Here is a 22826-nt window from a genome sequence, read left to right on the forward strand (position 1 = left end):
GTACAGTGGAGACCTCATACGTACAATGTGAATGCCCGGATGGCACAGTTGCATAATGGCATCTGCCACCCCGGTCGAGACCTCGCCGTCCGTGCATATCTGGGGAGAGAAATAGAGGGCGACTGGGAAGTCAACTGATGGGAGAAAGAGGAACATAACAGGTTAGTTGGTAAGGATAATTGCAGGATGAAGATATGATGCAGAAGTCGTAGGAACCGATCGGGTTGCAAACGAGGGAAGAGTCTGGGTAGAGTCTGGGTCGGGAGGTCTCCCGGTGACAGTTAAGAGCCAGTGAGAAGGCGTGGTGACGATGTTGACGGTCGTCACTCATCAGACGAAGGAGGGTCTTCTACCTCCGTAGGCATCTTCATCCATGGATCCTTTCCCACTGCTGGCGAGGTACCATGTGCAACCCACGAATGCTGAAACTGGGAAATTTGTCCCGGAGCAAAGTGAGAATAATTTATCCTTAGCTAGAGTGTGCAGTAGTGTAAGTTTAGTAGGCAGGCATGCAGAGATAGCCACGGGGTTCAAACCGGTGCTGACCTCCCCCCGGCCGATCGCAACCTTGAATCCCCTGATCCTTCAGTCATCCTGGACTTGGGATTCCCCAGAACCTTTTTCGCAACGCCGGGACAAGTTAGAGTCTCGAAAGCAAGCGAGAGCCTGGTGAAGGGGAGGTCCAAAACTTGCCAGCATCTCGCTCCGTTTCAGCCTCCCCGCGTCTAGACCTGGCGATCGGCCCAAGTTGGCCCCATCGATTTCTCAGGCTCGCTTCTTTCCCCTCCTCATCGTCCCATTCCTGGTCGCTCCATCTCATCCCGGCCTGGATTCTCTATCTCGCATTCCGTCACTCTTCCTTCCTCCTCTTCCTCCCTCCCTCCCCCCATCCCGTTTCCATCTCCCGATCTCCATCGCCCCTATCCCTCCTCTTCTACTGGCCGTTTCGATCTGGCATCCTGGCACCCCTCTCTCCCCCCATCCTTCCCTCTCTCTCGATCACCATCCGCCCGTTCACCGGTTGGTCTGTGCCATTAATCTCTGCCCCAGAATTTGACTCGGCCAGTCGTCGAGGGAACGCTTCTCAACCCTCGCGATAAGAAATCGAAAGACGGATCGATCTTCAGGGGTTTTCAGGAACGGGAAAAGGAAATCCGAACAATATAGCTGAATCCGAAGCATCCAGCGAATCACCTACAGATTCTTTCCAGCGGAGAGAAAAAGTGGAAAAAAGGGAGATTTCTCCCCCCTCCAAAGCAACAGAACCTCTTGGTCTTCTATTGACCAGCTTGCACCCTAATATCCTTCGAGTCACTCATTTTGATCCTATCGGAGGATAATATAATTTTCAAGGCCGGTGCCTGCTCTTTTGCAGAGCATCCCCCGCGGTGTAGCTCAGCGTGGGCTTCATCTTTTCTATCGACCCCAAAGTGATGTATGTATTGAAGAGCCAGAGCCATCTAGGACGGGCATTGTGCTTGGTAGCCTCCTTCTATCCCTACTACACACACTGCTGGATTGAATATAGCTAACGAGGCCCCTGTTTGACTGACCATACAGACCGAAAGCCATGCGCTGTGCCCCTTCCAACAACCTGGGTCTTGATTCATTGATATCTTATCAATCCCCCTCGGTAACCTGGCGACCTCCCATATTATCATCCAGCCCTGTATCTCCGCCTTAGATTTGGTCTTCAACAGCAAATCGAGGGAACTGCAGTGCACCCACCATTCGGCACATCATGCCCGATTCCGCGGAGTCAGAATGGTCTAAATCCTTTGCATCCGGCCCAACAATGTCGTTACTTCCGTGCAAATCTCAGGTTCTTCCGGGCGATGCGTCTGCATCTACTTTGCGCGAGGACGATGCGCAGGCCGACTCGTCCGGTCGCAGATATATCGGAGCGCCTCAGAACGTGGCAATCGACCGGCTGGTGAAATTGAAGCAGGATCTTCGTACCCTCGGATCGGAAAAGTTTTGGAATCATCTCATGGAGAATATCAGTTCGATATGTGACGCTCAGTACGTGTTTGTTGCTCGCAAGGCCCGGGAGGACGAGTCGGTCAACGAAATACGAGGCCACAAGCCATATTTATTCGGCTCGGCATTCTATTACAATGATGGATACGAAACTGCAGGCATGCATCGCCACAGATACTTCGCTGGCGGGAATCCCCTGTCCCATATGGATCACGAAAAGCCCTGTTTGATCCCGGAGAATTTGGGCTCCTACATATCGTTCGATCAAGATCAGCTGCCGTTCGCTGCAGAAGGCTATCTGGCTGTCCCCCTGTTCTCGGAAACCAAATGTCTCGCATACCTTGGTCTGATGTGGTCGGAGTCCGGATTGAAGAAGCGCAACCTTTCGTGGTCGTTTCTCGAAATGATCCTGTATTCTTTGGAAGATCTGGTCGTCCAGCACATCCGTGACGATCTTGAAGCGGCAAACACACAGCAGGCGAGCAACAGCAAGGCTAGAAGTATGTCTGCCAGCCACGCGATTGTCGAGGATGCACACATCAGCATCCCTCATGGATTAGCCGACTTTGCCTCTCACCCATTGAAGCCTTATGCCCGGAGTTTGTCACATGAACTCCGCACGCCGATGCAGGGTGTTGTCGGGATGCTAGATGTCATGCATGCCACAGTTCGCGAAGCTATCCAGGACAAACCATCTCCGAAAGCGGGGTTCGTTTTCCGAACACTCAAGGAGAGTATCGAAATGGTTCAAGGTCTGTGTTTCGTCCATTCTTAGATCCCCTTTTCCGAATACTGACTCGCATTTTTCCATCTTTACAGATAGCGCGAGACGAGCGGTCGAGGCAGCAGACAACGTGGTCCACGCCTACGACCTGAACATGCAAGTTCCCAAGACCCCTCAATTCGAAAGAGACGATTGTTTTGGGGGGCCCGTCCAAACACCATTGAGCACATGCGACAGCCGGCCAAGTGTCTTCGTGGAAGGAAGCAACATTACGGTTAATCCGTACAAACGACGACGGAGTAATCCGCCAGAATGGAACATCGGCACAACGCCAAAACAGAAGGTCCCACGCGTCGTGTCGCCAAAGGGACTTTCTCCCCGTAGCGAGGAAGTCAAAAACGCCGTCCACGAAAGCGAGAAGTTGATGAAAGCCGCCCCTGCTCATCAGATAGAAGCAGTAATGGCCAACATGGTCAATCCCCGACCATCGCTGGCAGTTCGCCGCTCGGCACCGCATCTCTTGTTGGAGGGCATTAACGTCAATGTTGTCCCCGCGCTGAGGTTCACCAAGCTTCGCGATCTGCTCCGTCTAGTGATCAATGAATCCTTGCATGTTGGTGGTCGGCCTGACTTTGCTGTGAGCAATGCGACCGACACGGGGGAGAAGATTGAGATCCGGTCACGCTCATCAAACGGTGAAGTGTTTTCCAAAACCATCAATTGGTCGGTCGATCCCGCGCTACCGGATACACTATTCGTGGATGATCGCGACCTGGCCAAGTTGATTTCGTGCGTTTTCCTGAATGCGGTCAAGTTCACCAATAGCGGTGTGATAACCGTGTGTGCCACCGTTGGCCGCAAGACCAACGATGTCCTGATCGCTGTGAGGGACACTGGACCTGGAATTCCTGAAGCATTCTTGCCTAAACTCTTCAAGCCGTTTGCTCGGGAAGACACATCTACTACTCGGAGTAAGGATGGGCTAGGACTGGGTCTCCTTGTAGCCAAGGGTCTGGCCAGGAAAATGGGCGGCGACCTCACCTGCGTTCGCTCCTGCACCACCGGACCCGACCATGGCTCCGAGTTTGAGATCAGAATTCCGGCCAACCAGCCCGATCCGACATTGGCTCCTCCGAACAAGCTGTTGACACCGCCGCAGCTCTGCGATCCTTCGCGCATGACCAGTGCGAGCACCTCGACGGTAGAATCGTCGTTACTGTCGCCCGCGCTGCGAACACCGAGTCAGCCGATCCAGCAGCCGTCACCTAGTTTGACTGAGGAATCGTCTGTGACGTTGACCCCTGCGCGTTCGGTTCCCCATTGCAAGTCAATGCCACGCCACATAAATGGTGACACTCATGACAGTAAACTTGGTGAAAAGCATCCACTCACCTTCCTCGTTGCCGAGGACAACAAGATCAATCGGCGTGTGTTGGTTCATATGCTGAAGCGCCTTGGCTATAGCGATATCTACGAAGCTTGTAATGGAAAAGAAGCGGTCCGCATCATGCAGGAGGTTCTGGTCGCCCAAAGCACAGCAGAAGGCCCCTCTCCCAAGCTCGAGAGCACGGCAGACGGGTTTCCGATCCCCAACCCTCCAAATCATCGCAAGAAGATGAAACCGGTGGACGTTGTGTTGATGGACCTGTGGATGCCAGAAATGGACGGATACGAAGCCACGTCCAAAATCCTTCAGCTAATAGATGAATACCACGGTCACATCCCCCCTAATTGTCGGCCTGAGCAGCAGCATCCGTCTCCCATAGCGACACCTGCAGCCTATCAGCCTGTGGCGCCGACGGTCCTTGCCGTCAGCGCTGATGTCACCGACGAGGCACTCAGTCGCGCCTCGAAAGTGGGCATGAAGGGCTATATGACCAAGCCGTACAAGCTCTCGGATCTCGAGCGATTGATTCTCGGATTTTGCAGTGATGCCACGACCCCTGCCGCCAGACAACCCGACGACTCGACGATGAATACATGACATAGATACATACTCCGATCTTTTCAGTTATTGATTCCCACCCCCCGCTTTATACCTCATTTTGTCTTTCTTTTCTGTTGTTGTCTGCCATTGAATCTTGATTGGATCTGGTACCACAGCATGGGCGCTGTTTCTACTGCAGGGAGCAGCTGCATTAATGTTAGAAGAATAATTTTTTAGTGCTGATGTATTTACGAGCGATCTTCTGCATCCTTTATGATCAAATGATGACTGGGGGCAAAGATGGAAACGCACACGTTTCGTCCAACATGAAAGAATGCAATGATTTTGGATGGTCCAACACGAATAAATGCTAGATAGATAAAGCTCGCTGTTACTATCTATACAACCTTTCCCTCCAATAAGCACTAACTTAGTAGACCCGAGCCACTTATAGTAGTGAAAGAGAAGACAAATCATCCTTTGGGTTGACATAGCCGAGAATACTTAGTATGCACACTAAAAACCCATCTAAAGTAGCCAAGAAGCCCTAGAAAACTCCACGACAATCGGGCTTTGCTGTCTACATCTTTAATTGTAAGTTGGTATAGCTGTCAACACAAGTGCCGCGTACTATATTCTGTGTTCGACGAGGCAGTGTTGCGATGGCTCTAGTAGTTTCGTTGTAGGACTGGCCTCAGGAACTAGCATATTGTTGGGCTGGGATGCTACACTGATTTGCTAGTATGTCTCGGAGAGCATAGGCTGTGGGCTGCTGCAGAGCAGATACAACAGGAGAGCCTTGGATTATCTTCTGATGGTTGAGACCAGGATCAGTCTAATAGGAGTTGTTGCTACTATGAGATGAATGGATCGGATAGCGGCATGAAAAAGAAGAATTGGTCAATTAGCTTAGACTGCTGTGAGAAATTGAGCGTAGTAGTCACAAATCAAAGATTTAGTGCGGTTTGTCATCTTCTCATATGCTTTGAGAGCAGTCCTGAAGACAGTAAAAAAAAAGTAATGGTAAAAGCTGATATCCGGGTATATTGCTTATTAGCTTCAACAAGAGCAACATGAGCAGTGATATTTGCCAAGATGTCAACCGTCAACCTGGAAAGATGCTTTCCACAATGACCGATAAAAGTCAAGGTTATTGCTCACACGTGGCTGGTGATGATTGGGAAAGTTATCAGGCATACATTAGGTACTAGACATATGGCGGTGATGGCTCTGCTGGTTGGGGTAACCAAATTGATAGAATGGGTAAACCTGGAGAGCCTGGTTAATACGAGATACCAGCAAGAAATTAGAAAATTAACCACCAGCATATGTACCATGGTAATAGAGTGAATCTCAATAGTTCATCTAAATGATGTAGTTGTTACCGAGTCTTTCGACTGCTGTCGCATCTTCTGTGGTTATTGTGATGCATTGGAACTCTTTGAACGCCATGGTTTCCTTATAGTGGGAAAGGAAGAGACAGAGCAATCCTGGATACTACCTTACCAGTTGTATCTATAGTGTGCATGCAGAAGATATAAGTCGGCAGAATAATAAAGACAGGGGAGTGAAACAGATATCACAAGGTCCCATCGAAGCAGTAGCAGCAGAAACCATACTGCTTCAGTAAATACCACACACAAGTACACTGAAGCCTCATCAGCAGAACCACATACATGCATTTTACATTCACTCATCGAACTCACACAAGAGAGAAATAATAATCGCTAAACAACCGATCATAGCTAGCTAGGTAGTAGTTTATTGTAAGTACAACCAGGTACCTCTCACTCATTCCTTTTGGCCTATTTTCTCCAACTTGTACTCCCCCAATCTCGAACAAAGAAAAAGAAAAGTCCGTCCCCCGTTTATGTCAACTTCTGCTTGATGAAGAACGACCGCAGATGCGAAAGCTGCCAAGCACATGCCACCGACAGCACGGCCAGCTGGATGAGAGTCCACCGAACCACGCGGGAGTTGGTGGCCTCAGACTGGTCGCGGAATTCAGCTTCACGTTCCTGTTTAGACACATTGTTAGTAAGTCATTGATCATACTACCCAAAACATCATCCCCGTGGTGGGAAACATACCCGCTGGAACACCTGCTCCCTACGAATATCCTGCAACCGGCCGTTCAGATCCTTCACCTTCTGCACAATATCCTGCATCTTGTCCTTGTCTTCCGTCTCGATCTTGCTGGTCTCACCGATGGCCATGTCCAGAGTGACCTGGACGGCACCGGACGGGGCACCCGACAGCCAGCCGCTGCCAGTTGCGGCGTTGGTCTCGGGAGTCACGCAGATCTTGTGCAGGCCGGCGTCGGCAGCGGAGAAGGTAAAGCGACCGGAGTGGCTGTCACGCTTGGAGACGACGCGGTGATCGTTGTCGAAGATCTCGTCGACGGTGACGAGCATCTTAAGGTTAGGGTCCACATTGTAGGTGTTGGATTGTTGGTTGATCACGGCGGTAGAGTAGGTACCTTTATTATACCCATATCGCATTAGTATTGAGTAGTGAATAAAGTGGGGGAGCAGGTGGTGAGTATCATACCGACAACCAGGGTATCCTTAGGGAGCTCCTCAAAGAAGCACTTTGTTTGGCGGCCGTCCATGTAGAAGTAGAGGGCGTTCGCGGGCACCGAGAGGCACAAAATGGCACACACGGCCATCAAGGAGGACAGCCATGAGGCGGAGGATCTTACCGGAGCCATAATGCGGTTGAATGGGAGAAATTGGCGGAGGGGGAAAGAGACAACAGAGGGAGGGAGATGATGAGAACAGTTGGCGATGAAGCGATTGCCTCGATCTGGCCGGATCCCGTCTTGGCGCGAATTCTCATGGCTTTTGCTTCTCCGCCTTCATCTTCCCTTCCATCTCCTCCCCTCTTCCTTTCTCGCTCCTGGACATTATCATTGCTGCATTGCTATCTTCTTGTTGATTTCATCGAAAAAAAAAACGAGTACATTTGACCTCATCACCTTTGGAAATCGCTCAGTCAAGAAACCCCCACAGGTGCCTCCGCCATGGCCGCCGCCGATGTTCGCGACATGCTGGATTTGCCCGCGGAGGGCCAGCCCCGACCTCATAAGAAACAGAAGGTCGTCGAGAAGCGTCCAGGTGAGCTTCTCTCGGTTCCCTTACTCATCTAAAACTACTCTGACTTATTCCCACTGCTAGAGGGTATCACCCGTGAGCTCTATGCTCTGCTAGGTGAACGAGCACCTCCGATCGCCATCAACGAGAATCGCTACAAGGGACGCCCGAAATGGACGAGCAAAAAGCGCGTCCAGCCATGGTACGCACACACCATCATATATCTACTGCTCTCCGATACCGAATACTGACTCCATCAGGCGCATGACCCCCTTCATCAACAGCGCCCGCTCCGACGGCCTCGTTCTCCGCCACTGGCAGCGCCAGCATGAATCCGCCAAGGTCCCCGCGCTGGAGGGCTCCGAGATGGACGTGGACGAGAAGAAAGAAGACAACGCCGATGCCTCAACCTCCGACAACGTGCCACAGCAAGACTCTATATTCGCCAAATACAACATCAAAGCCCGCGTACCCAACCGCTACACAGACGAGGAATACAACCGCCATCTCAAGAACGACGACTGGACGCGCCAGGAGACCGACTACCTCATGGACCTAGTCGAAGAGTACGACCTCCGCTGGGTCGTAATCGCCGACCGCTACGACTACCAACCGCACTCCGTCGATGGCGACACCAACAACGCCAGCGCCCTCGTCCCCGCAAAGCAATACCGAACCATGGAGCAGATGAAATCGCGCTACTACTTCATTGCCGCAAGCATGCTCGCACTCGAACACCCTCCTTCTGAGATGTCCGAAGCTGAATTCGAACTACACGAGAAGATGCTCAAGTTCGACGCCGATCGTGAACGCTCCCGCAAAGAACTCGCCGCCCTGCAACTCAACCGCACAGCCGACGAAGTCCGCGAAGAAAGCGTCCTCCTCGAAGAACTCAAACGCATCACCGCCAACGAACAAGACTTCATCACCGAGCGTCGCGAACTCTACTCCCGCCTCGAAGTCCCCATCAGCGTCGGCAACACAACCATGTACCAATCCAGCCAAGGCCTCTCACAACTCCTCCAAACCCTCCTCCAAGCCGACAAGAGCAAGAAACGCCGCTCCATCCTTGGCCCGGAAGGCGGCGCCGCTCCCAGCCCCGCCGGCGCAACCCCTGCCCCCAATGCCCCCAGCAGCGCCCGCGACAGCCGCGCCGACACTCCGAACGCGACCCCTGCCGCCGCCCCAACCAACAAAAAGGCCGCCGCCGCGGCAGCCGCAGCAGCAGCAGCAGCGAACAAAGAAGCGCAACAACAAGCCGTCCGCACCCTCACGCCCGCCGAAGAAGCCAAATACGGCGTGCAGCACCACGACCGACTGGCACCGGGCGTGCAATTCCGCAGTGACCGCGCGCAGAAGCTCACGCAAGCGAAGTCGAACGTGCAGACGCAGAAACTCGCTGCCGCGTTGGCGGAATTGGAGGTGCCATTGCGACTTGTCATGCCCACGGAGCGCGTCTGCAGGGATTTTGAAAAGTTGATTCACTCCGTGAATTTGCTGCTGGAGGCGCGGAAGGTGTCGGAGAAGGTGGAGAGTGAGATTCGGGTCTTGGAGGCTGCGAAGGAGGAACGTGAGAAGAAGGCGAAGGAGGCGCTAGAGAAGGATGGTAAACCTGAGGTTAAATCGGAACAGCAGGAGGATCAGCCGCTTCCTGCGGCGGCGGAGGAGAGTGCTGGGGATGCGGAGGGGCAGGAGAAGGGTGCGACGGATGAATCGGGGGAGAAGGCAGGAGGTGCTGGTGCTGGTGAAGAGGGAGATGGGCCTTCGCATAAACGCTCTGCTAGTGTGCTGAGCAATGCTAGTGATAAGAGTACGAAGCGGCAACGGAAGTAATTGAGGATTGATATTATGGGCGTTGAAGAATGGGCGGCGTTCTTGGTGTTTCGATATACCTATGTACGACTACATGAAGCTTGGGCTTGACAATCACTGGTTTTAATGCGATTAATTTATTGATGTAACACATTCAATATTAATTGTTTCCCTATCCTTTTATTGGTACGGTGGACTTTTATCATAGAGACGATAACCAGTTACCGATATAATTTGAGTGCCAATACTGTCTGTTCAGTAACAGCTGGTTTCCAGAAGTGAAGAGGCAGCGTCAGATGCATCAAGTGTTACATTGATAGTCGTTGTTGTTACAACTTCATGCCAGCTGAGTGCGGTTTGTGCTCCGAAAGCCTCAAAATATACAAGTGGCCAAAGCACTGGCACCTACCCAAGCATTTCTTGGTAGTCCTGGTAGGTACTTTTCCAGTCGTCTGTGATCGACTCTGATCCGGTTTTGTCAGAAGAATTATGCCGATCCCTTTTTGTATCATGGGTGCCTGTCTGGACGGTCTGCTGGTCGTGTTCTTGTCCCTCGTGCTGGAAATCATCTGAGCCGGCTGTTTCATGCAAGTTCTCTGCAGAGACAATAGGGACATCGTCATCGGCACTCTTAGCCCTATTTTTACGGTCGAGGACCTTGAATCTGAGAATGCGACCCTCCTTTCTCCGCGCCACGGGGTATCTCCCAGCTGGAGTGGTCATTTTCGCAGTTGAGTTGGCTTCAAGGCCGCGCGTAATCGCTGACACGCTGCGACCCTTCAACAAACTCCCTGTACGTCGCAACGTCGCCCATCTACCCAAAGGTCGCCCCTCAGTACTTCTGGTAGAGACTGACGAGCTTTTTTGTTCACTCTGTTGTTCGCCCGCAGGCTGGTTTGGATCAACCCAAGAGCAGAAGTCCCAGGGATTTTTTGTATCAACTGCAGCGGGATCGAGCTGCTCCTTCTTACGCTTGGAGAACTTCTCCAGCACTGAGGACTTGAGCTGTTCACCCAAGCCTTCACTAAATGCACTAGAGAAGCTGCGAAGACGTATGTGACTCACAACGCTCGACAGCTCGAAGCTGGAATTCCCGGCCTTAGGAGAAGTTTTCTTGTTTTGTCCTATAGTCTCCTCCCCAAAGGGCCTTAATGATTTACTTCGAAGATCCACGCCTACGGCTGTCACTCCTGGGACACTGGACCCAATGTAATTGGGCTTCTCTGGAGGCTCATCGGCTCCGTCAATTGCAGGTACCAGAGCGTATCCGTATCCAAGTCGCCGGCCTCCTGACATCCATCCAACGCTCACCTTGCGAGGCGATGCAAGGTCCGCATCCGCGTCGTTATGGCCATGTGCAGGAGAGTTGAGTGAACGGGCTGATTCGAATCTCTCGGCGAACATGTTTTTCTGTGCTTCAGCTTTATCTGCATCCTGGTCTGCAATGGGAGCATAACGAGCATTCACCAGTGACGACTCCAATGATCGAGGGGAACAACTGAAAGAAGCGATGGGTTCATGAGGTTGTTTAGTATTGGCCTGACTTCGTATCCGTCTATCTATAGAGCCGACTCGATCATCTGTAGATGACAGGCTGGTCTTCTGAGAATAGCACGAGGACGCCTGGTTCACTGGTCCCCTAGGTCTTGGTCCTGTTGCGTAGGTATCCGGTGCCTTTCCTGCTCCAAACCCAGAAAAGTCGTGAAATGGCTGGGATGCGTTCCACGTCCCGGCAGTGCTGGTCCACCGAGTCTCATCGAACGACTGTTTCGGTGATAGCATACGAGGAGACGTTGAGCGAGACGCCAAGGTCGTCTGGATATTCAAGTCACCAAGATGAACAGAGCAATTGTCTGGTACAGGGCCTGCAGGGGGCTGCCGGCGTCGTTTCCTGACAGAGATCTGTGAAGATGACCCATTCAATGAGTCGGCAGACGTGGCATATGAGAATGGCACAGGAGACACTGGAGTCAAATAACCCGAGCCATGTATACCATTATCAGGTGAAGCCATTCGAAGGGGAGGCCGGTATCCGTGTTGTTTTGGATACACAGGTCCATTTCTCATCTTGCCCTGAATTGGACTGCCCGCCATACCTCTTTGAGACCTTGCAACCCTGACTCGACGGCTCCCATCATCTGTGCCGTGGAAGGCAGAGGAGCCTTGAGACAATTGTGTCATGCAAGACACCTGACTCTTCGAACGCAGAGCAGATTGTGACTCTTCCCTTATAGTAGGGTCCGCACATGGTGCACTCTCTAGGTCTTCGAACTCTGGGCTATGAGCCTGCACATATGGCATCCCCTGTCCCATCTCGCGCCTCAAAGGGGAGACAGCAGCGTCCTCAAGAATGCGTGGATTACAAGGATGGTCTCTGGTGTGGCTTATCTGCTTGGGGGTGCTTATGAACTGCGCGTCGCTGTCATATCCCCTTTCGCTCATGAAGCTGCTCCCAATCTCGTCCGGAGTAGCTACTTTTTCACCAGGACTGGCAAATCTGGAAGAGAATGGAAATGCTGGGGAGCCAGACTTTCTGCGATCATTTTTTGGCTTCACACGCTGGTCTCTGGCTTCTCGAGAGAAACGTCTACGGAGTCTATCGGGCAGGCCACCGGATGAGCGTCTGGGATGACCGGGGCGTACGACATCTTGCCTGTCCTTTGAATACCCTAGCAGGGTCAGCAGTGCCCTTGTCACTCGAGCGGACCCGCATGGCTCACCATCCGCATCGCCAACTGGTGTTGGTTTAGCGGGATTCAACTTGTAGGAGTGTCTTGTGTCCGAGTCTGAGCCTTTCCAGTATTTTCTGAACCGGGGACAGATGAGGAAGAACGCCATCGGGGCAAGATTATTATCTCAAGGCGAATGATAATGCCCTTGTCAACAAGTCCATGGTTTTGTGTTGTTTATGCATGGTGGGCAGTCCGTTGAGACGGAGCATTCTGCGCAACTGCCTCCTTCAAGCTCATGCAACATACAGGAACGGAAGCTGCGACTACATCGAATGGAGCAGCTGCGTTATAAATAAAGCTCTACGGTTCTCAACTAGAACAACGGATTTTGGATGAGAATCGTGGTCGCCATTCGATCTACGGGGGGCATTCGAACTGTATCTATAGCATGCTCTGCGGTAACTGTTCGTCGGCCAGCTGAGCTTCCCCAGACCTGCATGCATGCAAGATACTCCGCATCCCGAAAGGAACTCCGAACACCATGTTTAAAAGCCGAGTAGCTCAGAACCAGAAGTAGAGACACGCTTCAAAGCATTGTGACTCGACATAAACTCCGGGTTATTTTTGGAATGAGTCACTAGTAGAATACTGTCGTAGTACTCGGTGAATTGAGATGGATCCCGAGTATCGGGGGAGGAAGAGTGGTTCTGGCTCCTTCCATAACGAAGATGAATCAATCTAAGGATAGTCATCAGCTAGTTAGTTTCTACTGCGTACTGCGTATCTCGACCCAAGGACTGTGGCAAGCTCTAGCGCCGAATGGCAGATCTCACCTCAGATTTGGGTAATTGCCCACGCTGATAGGCCCATTGGCCACCTCGTGCAGCATGCTGGGAGTCGGCCGATGCGGCCAATGGGTCTCAGCGCAGATCCATTTTGCAGGTCCGAATCGGCTCCATCGCGGACAGAAGCCAGTCTCGACTGTATGGGCAGCAGAAGAAGAGTTGGAACTGCGTAGGTAATGGGCGTGGCTAACCAGCTCGTATCAGCCTGGCAACCCACCAGCCAGAACCTTAATGAGGGCCGATCCCGGAAGGCAGGCAGAGGTGGTCCGAGGAATACTCCGGACTTTTCCACGGCGCTGACTGGCCCGTTTATCCAATATTTAATCACGCCATTTAGCACTATGTTCGGGAGGGGTTTAGTTCTGGCCCCTCCCAACGGACGGGTTACTAAATTTTTCAAGGATGACACATACCTCAAAAACCGGAGGACATTGGACTTGTTTGGGTCCGGAGGGTCAGGAACTTAGTGGTAATTGGGAAAGGGGCTCAAGTGTAGATAGCTGGGGGAGGAGGGAGGGGAGGCATTGGAGAGGAGAGCGACAACGAAGAGAATGAGTGCAGATACTCACAGAATGGCGAAAACCTTCCCTTCCATTCCTTACTGTATACATACCACTTGAGAGGCGGGACTATCTTACCTTACCGAACAGGCACATGTAAGTATGCCTGATCTGAAGTCTGGAACACGGTCAGGTTTCCAGGTACTGGTGCGGTATCCATGGTATTTTTGGTATCAACCCAAACCCCTCGCCCCACTCCCTCCCCTCCTCCGTCTGCTTATAACAACTCCCCTCCATCCTCTTCTTCCCTCTCTTTCTTCTTTCTTTCTCCATCCCTCCCCCCTGTTTCTCTCTTCATCCTTTTCTCAGCAAGAGACTATTGTATAGTCCTTGACTGTCTTCTCTGTCTTCTTTTTCATCCAATTTTTCATCTATTCTCCCTTCATCAAACTCTACCTTTTTTTCTCCCTCACTTCTACACACATATCTTTCAAGATGGTTCAATCGTAAGTTTTCACCGTCTGCCTTCATCAGAAAATCTCAATTCTAATGGCATCTGCTTTAGCTCCGTCTTGGGTTTCCCTCGTATGGGAAAGCTCCGTGACCTCAAGAAGGCCACTGAGGCTTACTGGGGTGACAAGATCTCTCGTGATGAGCTCTTGGCTGAGGGAAAGAGACTCCGTCTGGAGCACTGGAAGCTCCAGAAGGATGCTGGTGTTGATGTGATCCCCAGCAACGACTTTGCTTTCTACGACCAGGTCCTCGACCACATCCAGCTCTTCGGTGTATGTATCCTCGCTCTGATGCTTCTTAATTACCTCATTCGCTAACGTTCTCCTCCAATAGGTCATCCCCGAGCGCTACAGCAAGTACAACCTCCACCCCCTTGACGAGTACTTCGCCATGGGTCGTGGTCTTCAGAAGCCCGCCAAGGATGGTCAGGCCGCCATTGATGTCCCCAGTCTGGAGATGGTCAAGTGGTTTGACTCCAACTACCACTACGTCAAGCCTACCCTCCAGGACAACCAGACCTTCAAGCTGGCTGAGCAGCCCAAGCCTGTCGCTCAGTTCCTTGAGGCCAAGGAGGCTGGCGTTGTCACTCGCCCCGTCATCCTGGGTCCTGTCTCTTTCCTGACCCTCGCCAAGGCTGACCGTGGTCAGTCCGTGGACCCCATCACCAAGATTGAGGAGCTCCTCCCCGTCTACGTTGAGCTGCTCCAGAAGCTCAAGGAGGCTGGTGCTGAGGAGGTTCAGATCGATGAGCCCGTCCTCGTCTTCGACCTCCCCGCCAAGTCCAAGGCTGCTTTCAAGCCCGCCTACGAGAAGCTCGGTGCCCTTGGTGCTCAGGCTCCCCGCCTGGTCCTTGCCACCTACTTCGGTGACATTGTCCACAACCTTGATGTCTTCCCTGCCCTCCAGAGCCTCCACGGTATCCACATTGACCTCGTCCGCAACCCTGAGCAGCTCGACGCTGTTGTTGCTGCCCTTGGCCCTAAGCAGATTCTGTCTGCTGGTGTTGTTGATGGTCGTAACATCTGGAAGACCAACTTCAAGTCTGCCATCGAGAAGGTCGAGCTGGCCATCCAGAAGCTCGGCAAGGAGCGCGTTGTTGTTGCCACCTCCAGCTCCCTCCTCCACGTTCCCCACACTCTCGAGAGCGAGAAGACCCTGGACCCTGAGGTCCGCGACTGGTTCAGCTTTGCTGTGCAGAAGCTTGACGAAGTTGTCGTGATCGCCAAGGCCGTCACCGAGGGCCCCGCTGCTGTCCGTGAGCAGCTCGAGGTTAACGCCAAGTCTGTCCAGGCTCGTGCTTCCTCCAAGCGCACCAACGACCCCAAGGTCAAGGAGCGCCAGGCTGCCGTCACTGAGGAGCAGCACAACCGCCAGTCTCCTTTCTCCGCTCGTATTGCCGAGCAGAGCAAGTCCATCAACCTCCCTCTCTTCCCTACCACCACCATCGGATCCTTCCCCCAGACCAAGGAGATCCGTATCCAGCGCAACAAGTTCACCAAGGGTGAGATCACTGCCCAGGAGTACGAGAAGTTCATCGAGAAGGAGATCGAGGAGGTCGTCAAGATCCAGGAGGAGCTCGACCTGGACGTTCTCGTCCACGGTGAGCCCGAGCGTAACGACATGGTCCAGTACTTCGGTGAGCGTCTCACTGGTTACGTTTTCACCACCCACGCCTGGGTTCAGTCTTACGGCTCCCGTTGCGTGCGTCCCCCGATCATTGTCGGTGACATCTCTCGTCCCGCTCCCATGACCGTCAAGGAGTCTAAGTACGCTGTCTCGATCTCCAAGAAGCCCATGAAGGGTATGCTTACCGGCCCCATCACTTGCTTGCGCTGGTCTTTCCCTCGTGACGATGTCCACCAGTCCGTCCAGGCTCAGCAGCTCGCTCTCGCTCTGCGTGACGAGGTTGTTGACCTCGAGACTGCCGGCGTCAAGGTCATCCAGGTCGACGAGCCCGCTCTTCGCGAGGGTCTCCCCCTCCGTGCTGGCAAGGAGCGTGAGGAGTACCTCAAGTGGGCCGTCCGTGCCTTCCGTCTGGCCACCTCTGGTGTCACCGACGGTACTCAGATCCACTCTCACTTCTGTTACTCTGAGTTCCAGGACTTCTTCCACGCCATTGCTGCGCTGGATGCCGATGTTCTGAGCATTGAGAACAGCAAGTCGGATGCCAAGCTGCTCAAGGTCTTCATCGACGAGGCCTACCCCCGTCACATTGGACCTGGTGTCTACGACATCCACTCTCCCCGTGTTCCCAGCGAGCAGGAGATCAAGGACCGCGTCGAGGAGATGCTTCAGTACCTCCGCCCTGAGCAGCTTTGGATCAACCCCGACTGTGGTCTGAAGACCCGTCAGTGGCCCGAGACCAAGGCTGCCCTGACCAACATGGTCAACGCTGCCAAGTTCTTCCGTCAGAAGCACGGAAACTAAATTTTCTTTAATCATTACATTTTTTAATAACCCATGATTGGGGGCGACATTCTCAACCTGTCGTCTCGGGGAAGCGGACTCTAGTAGATCCCTTTCCAAAGTCTTTTTTGATGAGTTTACGATGATGATACCAAAAGTTCAACATATGGGTTAGGGTTTCATTAGATGGGGTCACCGGAGTTTTCAACATATGATAACGATTTCAACATCGGCGTTCGCATAAAACATCGACGCCAAGTTTTCTCTTGCATTTTGCGAGTTTTGGGGGCGGAATGCGGGAACGTCGGTGACGTCTGCAACGCCGAGATCAATAATATTTCAACAATGATTGTGTATATCACAAACAAGGGTCGCTACTTTACTGCCCTTAATGAATATGACAAATGCTCGAATGGTCACATTTGAGCTTGACATTTCTTTATCTATGATTGTTCTAACCGTAGAGTAGCTGATGTAGTTGAAGTAGCTCGTCCAGCTTGAGCTTATTTATGATCTCTTTAGAGGACGATTCTCTGTAGATATTACCCATTTAGGAGATACGATGATATTCACAACCCATTACTTCCACCGGCACAATTACTTGGAATCCAATCCATGCCAACTCACCCAACCCCCATCCTTCTCCCATAAACAAACGAAATAATAAGTAATAATCACAACCAGCTGAAAAAGGGCACCACCGCCCCCCGTCCCTTAACCCTCCCCTCCCCAAACTTCTCAACATACCACTTCCTCCCCCACCTCGCATGCGGCAACATATTCGACACCGCATTAACCAGAAACACCACCGCAGGCAACGGCATCGGCACGCCCATCAAGTCAGCTATTCTCGCAACGGGGACGAGCCACGGCGCCAGCTGGAACCCAGCACCACTAACTTTAACCGAAGGTGCGGTGACAATCCCAGCAGCCAAAATCGCAAACCCAAGCCACTCAACCCACTCCGCTACGTAATGCGGATAGAGAATTGATGTGAATAGGCCGGTGGGAGGCGGGATGGTGTATATTTTGGAGTAGATATTTCCTCCTCCTTTCTTGCCTCCGGCCTTGGTAGCATCTTTGGTAGATGATATAGAAGGAGATGGCTTCTTCCGATGCGCCTCTTCCCTCCTCAATCTGAACAATGTCCGCTCCGCAGAGATGTTCCCTGCCATTCCTCCCAGGAAGAGGGTGAGGCCTAGTGGAGCGAGCCAGGCTCTTCCTATACTTCCACCATCACCACCAGAAGCATAAGAATAAGAATTAGAATAAGAAGAGGTAGAGGTTGAATAAGGAACAGGATACCCGACCAACCACCCGGCCAAACAAACAGCATTGAACCAATTAAACGCCACCGCGGAGGAGGCAATTACCACATGAATAGGGGAGATGCTGGGCGCTGCGAAGAACGGGGAGATGATGGCGCGGTTGGTGTAGTGGAGGGTGAAGAGGAAAGCGAGGAATTTGTTGCCCGTGGGGAGTGTAGACAGTGATGGGGAGAGGGTTAGGTCTGGGTAGTGTTTGGGTAGAGTGTAGAGTAGGTAGAGGAGGGTCATGGGGGATACTATTTCCATGATGCACCAGGTCCAGCGGCCGGGGAGGTTTAGGGGGGAGGATTTCAGAGAGGTTTTGCCCGCTGGGTGGTAGGAGGTTAGCCATTGGAGGAGGGATACCTGGATTTAATTTTTTTTTTTGGTTAGTATTTGGGTGAGGGTGATGGGGTTTCCGGGGCGGTGATGTATAGGCGTGGGTGTGGGTGTGGACGTACGAGTGGGAAGTATTGGAAGATGTTGAGGAATTGAGTGTAGATTTCTGGGGTTGGGTGGATGAGGTGTTCCCAGGGGGGAAGTTGGTTGAGGATGGAGAGGGCGGAGCCCATTGTTGTTGTTGGTATTGTTGGTGTTGCTGTTGCAGATTATGGCAATGGCAGATGAAGTAGTGGGAAGAGGATAGAAATGGAGGAATTGAGTAATGTTACATCAATGGACGAGGTGACGATGAAGATCAAGAGTTGGCGGATGAGTCAGCATCTACAAGGATCCAAGGCATGAAGTGAACTATTTATAAGGTTACTGCTCATAAAGTTACTACGAGATAATGATATCGTCATTGCATCCTGGCATTACCTCCCTATGCAAGTCTAACCCAAACTCGCCGAAAGAAGACCATCCCAACTATAACATGCGGATCCAAAATCAGACAGAACCACTCTCGTCGCTCACTTTTGCATTCCATCAGTTCGTCGTATCCATCGGCTCCAACACGCGCCTCCGCTCAGCCAGTCTCTCGGACTTGAATAACTCAATCTTGGCCTTAAGTTCGGTATCTAAGCAACAGTTAGTACTCATCCTTTCACCACCAATCCACACTGGAAGACCTACCGGGTATTACGTCTTCCATCTTTAGCGGTGCCCGGTTGAACGGATCATGGGGATCGCTGAGCAGATGCGACCGGATCGTTGCTCGGTCAATAGACACCCGGGATCCTGGTAGAATGACCGGGTCTTCCATCAATGTATACATCAGGGGATCTGGTTCAGGTTAGTAACTTCTTCCTCCAGTGCTGAATGATATCACATACCTAAGAAATCATCCGGCACCTCGCCCAGATCCTCCTCAGCCTGGTCATCGGCCTCCTTGGCCGCCTTCACCTTCTTTTGTAATTGTTCCCACCGCTTGAACTCCTCTGGCGACTTGAGCGACCATTTCCGTAGGATGTCTGCGGCCTTCTCAAAGTTCGCCGGCTTGTATGACCGTCCATCGCGTGCCACCGCGATGATGAAATTCTCCTTGCCCATCAGGTTTAAATACACATCCACAATCTCGCTCAGCAGCGCCCTTGGGTTGAAACCGTACTCCTGCAGATTGTCCACCCGTAAACTGGCACTCTTGGGTCCCACCATCGCATCCAAGTTGTAGTCCAGCATGTCTGCCAATCGCTGCACGATCTCAGGCATTGTAAAGGAATCCGCCAGGGCATCGGTAAACAGCTTGAGCATAGCCACCGTCTCGTTGGTCAGCTGCATATACGACTTGGCGTTGCGCTGTGCCGAGGCGAGATGCTCCTCTTTCTGCTGACGCACCGTCGGGTCCATTGAGGCACCGTTGAGGCGCAGCTCCGTCTGCGTCTTGTGAATGGTGATGAATGCTCCGAAGGACTCGTCCAGAACGAACGTCACATCGTTCAGCAACAGGTTGACAAAGCGGACGAAAAAGTCCAGGTTCTGCTTGGACTGGTTGTACAGCTTGTTGCGGTAGAGCGTATTCGGCCAGATGCACTTGATGATCTGGAATATTTCGAATCGGATGTTGAACTTGTCAAAGAATTGCGTATGCGTGCCCGTGTGCTCTGCTTCAATGTAGAACTTCATCATCGAGTGGAGGAGGTATTCATTGGCAAACGGCATCGAGTTGAGCAGATCCACCAGGACTCCGCGAGCGCCACCAGGGCGTGGCCACGTGCCTCGGAACAGAATAGACACAAGTCCTGCCTTCAGGTACGGGTTCTTGATATAGCCTGAGCTCTCCAAGAAGGTGATGCACAGCATGACCAGCTCGTCTCCTTGCGTGGCAGTGATGATCTGTGGCATGCACCACATGATGAACTTGAAGTTGCTGACGATGTCGTCCAGGAAATACTCTGGAAGGCATTTGAAAACCTCCGGCTGCTGCACCGGAAGAGGGAGCTTGATCTCCTCCTTAGGAAAGTTCGTGCCCGAGACAACTCTCAGCAGCCACACAATCACGTACCGCATAAACAGCATCGACCGGGCTTGCCACTGGTCGTCAAACAAGACACCCTGTAGACTATACTTCAAGGCTAGGCCGAGGTCCAGCTTATCCTTGTACTTCTTCAGAGCCTCCTCGAAGACCCGAAGCTGCATCGGGTTGTTGACCCACCGGTGCCGTTCCAGCTCAAACTTATTGATGGTGGACTCCATGTGTCGGAGGTCCTTCTCAAGCTGTTCCAACTTGGAGGTTAAAGACTCACTGCCATAGTGATGCGCAGCAACGGTGAGAAAGAAGATCTCCGTGATAAAGTTGGAAGTGCCCTCCGCCTTCTTGGAGTAAAAGGCATCCGACGCATGCTGGTCGGCATTGATTTTGGTTTCATCCCTCATATCAACCCGGGGATTACGATGCAGATAATTAGCATCGACTCGGTCGATCTAGAGCATATCTGTTAGCTGCAAGCACTCCTACTGCCGACCTGACGCAACGTGCTTACCTTGGTGAAGCTTGCATCCATGAACGGCTCGCAAAGTTGGTCCAAGCAGGTAGTCAGGTTGAACATGAACCCGTCGGATGACACCGTGTTGGGGTCCACCTGCATTGCACGTCGCTTGTGGTTGATGTTCAGGGAGGCCGCGAACCAGTCTAGAACCTTGTCCCTAGCATCTTTCGACGCCCGAATCATATGGTTCATGACATCGAGGAGATCGGAGCTGATCATGTGCTGCATCATGCGGATCGACCGCTGCGCGTTCAGAATGTAGGACTGATCTCTCGTCTTAGGGCTGGAGAAGTAAGTCATGGTCACACTGCTCTGCAGCGGCGACAAGCGAAACCATGGCCCCAAGAGAGTGCTCTTCTCAAACAGAGCCGGATCCCGGGATGCGTTAAACATATCCGACTCAGTAATGGCAGCTGCGATGACCGCATGGCGGACGAGGTTTCGAAGAGCCTATAAATCAGGTTGACGAGAGCTCCGTGAGAAAAAGGAGAGTGGCCTTCACGTACTGTCATATATGGCTTGTAGTCATCATTGATGGTCATAGCAGCAAGCTCCTGGCTCATCTCCTCCACGGCCGTGATGAAAGCCGGCTTGAGGCTCTCATCCTCGTCGAACCTCTTGACAGCCTCGCCAATGAACTCAAAGTCCACGCCCTTGTCATCCTCAGGATCCAAGAGGAGATATGGCTTTAGCGGGGACTTCTCCGCCGGCTCGAGCCTGTTTAATAACGAGTCAGCCGAATCCTGGATCCAAGAGGTATCACTTCACCGCAACAACGCACCCAAACATCTCCGGCATCGTAATGGCAAATATACAATAACTCAGGCATATGCGGCGCGCCTCGCAGATAGCACTGAATTTCGGATCATCATCGCGATTGCGGCGGAAACCCTTGTGCAACCTAGAAATCCGCCTCCAGCACGGTAGTAGATAATCCAAGGGCTTCTGACGCGGAGCATTGGAGGCCGCTTCCAGAAGGGCCTGGTCCAGGACCGTCACATCCACGCGAACCTCCCGGCCTTGATCCTCAAGCTCACTCTTTAGACCCGGCAAATACGTCAATCGTTGTCCGTGAATATCCTTCTGCCGAGCCTCATTCAACGACAACTTGAAGACAGCGCTCAATGTCCGATCCTGAAATGCCTCGATACTCTCTTCCGCTTTGGGGGGTGGTGGTGTGCCGGACACCGGCGTTACGGTCTGTGAGCGGTCCGGGACCGAGCTGGCAGAGGCTGCAGGTGTGATCTTGATCCGCTTCCATTCGGACTGTTGGGGCTGGAGTTGTGGTGAGGGGGCTGATGAACCGGGCGCGCTGCCCGGTCTCGACGAGGATTGTGTCTGGATCCTGTCCGGGTATCGTGAGGTTGGTGTAGACGGGGCAGGGGAGGCAGGCCTGCTTGATGCTGAATCTGCGGCGCCTTCACTCTGCGCCGATGGCGTTGGGTTGCCCAACTTGGCCAAGCGCTTGCTGCGGATCTGATTATGAGGGCAAGTCAGAACGGCAAATGCCTGGATGGCAGGATTCGAAAGAACACGGGCCGGGACCGGGAGAGATAGCAACAACTCACCTTATCCGCTTCAGACTGGCTCTCTGACATCGTGGATGATGCTTATGGGGCAAGCCCGAAGCAGAAGGGCTTCCGTAGTATCAGCGGGGCTCGACAACGGAGCGAGTTGGATGGCTGGAACCGAAAACTCAGACGGAGGAGAGATGGAGAGAACGGGGGGAAAGAAGTTAATTAAGGCAATCCAGGCTGGATTAGAAGCGGGGAGAAAAAGAGTGTAGTGGGTGCCCGGAATGAATGAGCCCGATAAGTGACCCCCAGAGCGAAACAGTGAGGAGAAAAGAGGTCAGTCACTGGCGCTGACTCTGTTCCTGGACTGCTTCTCTCATGGTCGCTGAGGTTCGCCCGCATGAAGTATTAACTAAGCTGGTTGGCGTTGGTTCGCCGCTCAGGGCCCTTTCTTTTGCATCGTGTGTTCTTTTCTCCACTTTTCACGGTTATTTCTCCAACACTGGGAGATAACCGACTACATACAATTTACTATCTACTTATCTTGCCGATCGCTGCTGCTCACTCTCCATCTATTATTCCCTTCTTCTTTGACAAGATATACATT

The 22826-nt window shown here is 52.4% G+C and overlaps 7 protein-coding genes across 7 annotated transcripts; 3 read left to right on the forward strand and 4 right to left on the reverse strand.

The window, feature by feature from the left end:
- Nucleotides 1-1741: 1741 nt before the first annotated feature.
- On the forward strand, nt 1742-4688 carry BO83DRAFT_324359 (sensor histidine kinase/response regulator; the record flags this gene model as incomplete). Its single annotated transcript, XM_025527975.1, has 2 exons — nt 1742-2732; nt 2800-4688. The coding sequence occupies 2 exons, from the start codon at nt 1742-1744 to the stop codon at nt 4686-4688; spliced, it is 2880 nt and encodes a 959-aa protein (XP_025383073.1).
- A 1486-nt stretch (nt 4689-6174) lies between these two features.
- Nucleotides 6175-7390, reverse strand: BO83DRAFT_441469 (emp24/gp25L/p24 family protein). Its single transcript, XM_025536338.1, has 3 exons — nt 7182-7390; nt 6722-7110; nt 6175-6649 (listed from the first exon to the last, which is right to left on the reverse strand). Exons 1-3 carry the CDS (start codon nt 7339-7341, stop codon nt 6500-6502), a joined length of 699 nt encoding a protein of 232 aa, XP_025383074.1. The 5' UTR covers nt 7342-7390; the 3' UTR covers nt 6175-6499.
- Nucleotides 7391-7524: 134 nt separating this feature from the next.
- Nucleotides 7525-9697, forward strand: BO83DRAFT_371039 (SANT/Myb-like DNA-binding domain-containing protein). Its single transcript, XM_025529921.1, has 3 exons — nt 7525-7747; nt 7808-7925; nt 7984-9697. The coding sequence occupies exons 1-3, from the start codon at nt 7654-7656 to the stop codon at nt 9554-9556; spliced, it is 1785 nt and encodes a 594-aa protein (XP_025383075.1). The 5' UTR covers nt 7525-7653; the 3' UTR covers nt 9557-9697.
- A 15-nt stretch (nt 9698-9712) lies between these two features.
- BO83DRAFT_441471 (uncharacterized protein) lies at nt 9713-12373 on the reverse strand (the record flags this gene model as incomplete). Its single annotated transcript, XM_025536339.1, has 2 exons — nt 9713-12204; nt 12256-12373. 2 exons carry the CDS (start codon nt 12371-12373, stop codon nt 9941-9943), a joined length of 2382 nt encoding a protein of 793 aa, XP_025383076.1. The 3' UTR covers nt 9713-9940.
- A 1528-nt stretch (nt 12374-13901) lies between these two features.
- On the forward strand, nt 13902-16916 carry BO83DRAFT_348118 (5-methyltetrahydropteroyltriglutamate--homocysteine S-methyltransferase). The gene is made up of 3 exons (XM_025528837.1): nt 13902-14058; nt 14118-14337; nt 14399-16916. The coding sequence occupies exons 1-3, from the start codon at nt 14048-14050 to the stop codon at nt 16490-16492; spliced, it is 2325 nt and encodes a 774-aa protein (XP_025383077.1). The 5' UTR covers nt 13902-14047; the 3' UTR covers nt 16493-16916.
- Nucleotides 16917-17145: 229 nt separating this feature from the next.
- BO83DRAFT_371047 (3-oxo-5-alpha-steroid 4-dehydrogenase family protein) lies at nt 17146-18462 on the reverse strand (the record flags this gene model as incomplete). The annotated part of the gene is made up of 2 exons (XM_025529922.1): nt 18240-18462; nt 17146-18144 (listed from the first exon to the last, which is right to left on the reverse strand). Exons 1-2 carry the CDS (start codon nt 18348-18350, stop codon nt 17146-17148), a joined length of 1110 nt encoding a protein of 369 aa, XP_025383078.1. The 5' UTR covers nt 18351-18462.
- Nucleotides 18463-18522: 60 nt separating this feature from the next.
- Nucleotides 18523-22597, reverse strand: BO83DRAFT_382726 (ubiquitin-ubiquitin ligase UFD2). The gene is made up of 7 exons (XM_025532293.1): nt 22274-22597; nt 21487-22181; nt 21212-21422; nt 20700-21155; nt 19053-20640; nt 18853-19002; nt 18523-18797 (listed from the first exon to the last, which is right to left on the reverse strand). The coding sequence occupies exons 1-7, from the start codon at nt 22301-22303 to the stop codon at nt 18706-18708; spliced, it is 3222 nt and encodes a 1073-aa protein (XP_025383079.1). The 5' UTR covers nt 22304-22597; the 3' UTR covers nt 18523-18705.
- Nucleotides 22598-22826: the final 229 nt, after the last annotated feature.

Source organism: Aspergillus eucalypticola, assembly GCF_003184535.1.
Source record: "Aspergillus eucalypticola CBS 122712 chromosome Unknown BO83scaffold_37, whole genome shotgun sequence".
NCBI lineage: Eukaryota > Fungi > Ascomycota > Eurotiomycetes > Eurotiales > Aspergillaceae > Aspergillus > Aspergillus eucalypticola.

Coding starts and splice junctions, on each gene's coding strand:
- BO83DRAFT_441469 (XM_025536338.1), bottom strand. CDS start 7,341: ATGGCTCCGGTAAGATCCTCCGCCTCATGGCTGTCCTCCTTGATGGCC. Junction 7,111..7,181: donor TAAGGATACCCTGGTTGTCG/GTATGATACTCA, acceptor GGTATAATAAAG/GTACCTACTCTACCGCCGTG. Junction 6,650..6,721: donor GGGAGCAGGTGTTCCAGCGG/GTATGTTTCCCA, acceptor GTGTCTAAACAG/GAACGTGAAGCTGAATTCCG.
- BO83DRAFT_371039 (XM_025529921.1), top strand. CDS start 7,654: ATGGCCGCCGCCGATGTTCGCGACATGCTGGATTTGCCCGCGGAGGGC. Junction 7,748..7,807: donor GGTCGTCGAGAAGCGTCCAG/GTGAGCTTCTCT, acceptor TCCCACTGCTAG/AGGGTATCACCCGTGAGCTC. Junction 7,926..7,983: donor AAAAAGCGCGTCCAGCCATG/GTACGCACACAC, acceptor TGACTCCATCAG/GCGCATGACCCCCTTCATCA.
- BO83DRAFT_348118 (XM_025528837.1), top strand. Junction 14,338..14,398: donor ACCACATCCAGCTCTTCGGT/GTATGTATCCTC, acceptor CTCCTCCAATAG/GTCATCCCCGAGCGCTACAG.
- BO83DRAFT_382726 (XM_025532293.1), bottom strand. CDS start 22,303: ATGTCAGAGAGCCAGTCTGAAGCGGATAAG. Junction 22,182..22,273: donor GCCAGTCTGAAGCGGATAAG/GTGAGTTGTTGC, acceptor CCTCATAATCAG/ATCCGCAGCAAGCGCTTGGC. Junction 21,423..21,486: donor ACGATGCCGGAGATGTTTGG/GTGCGTTGTTGC, acceptor GTTATTAAACAG/GCTCGAGCCGGCGGAGAAGT.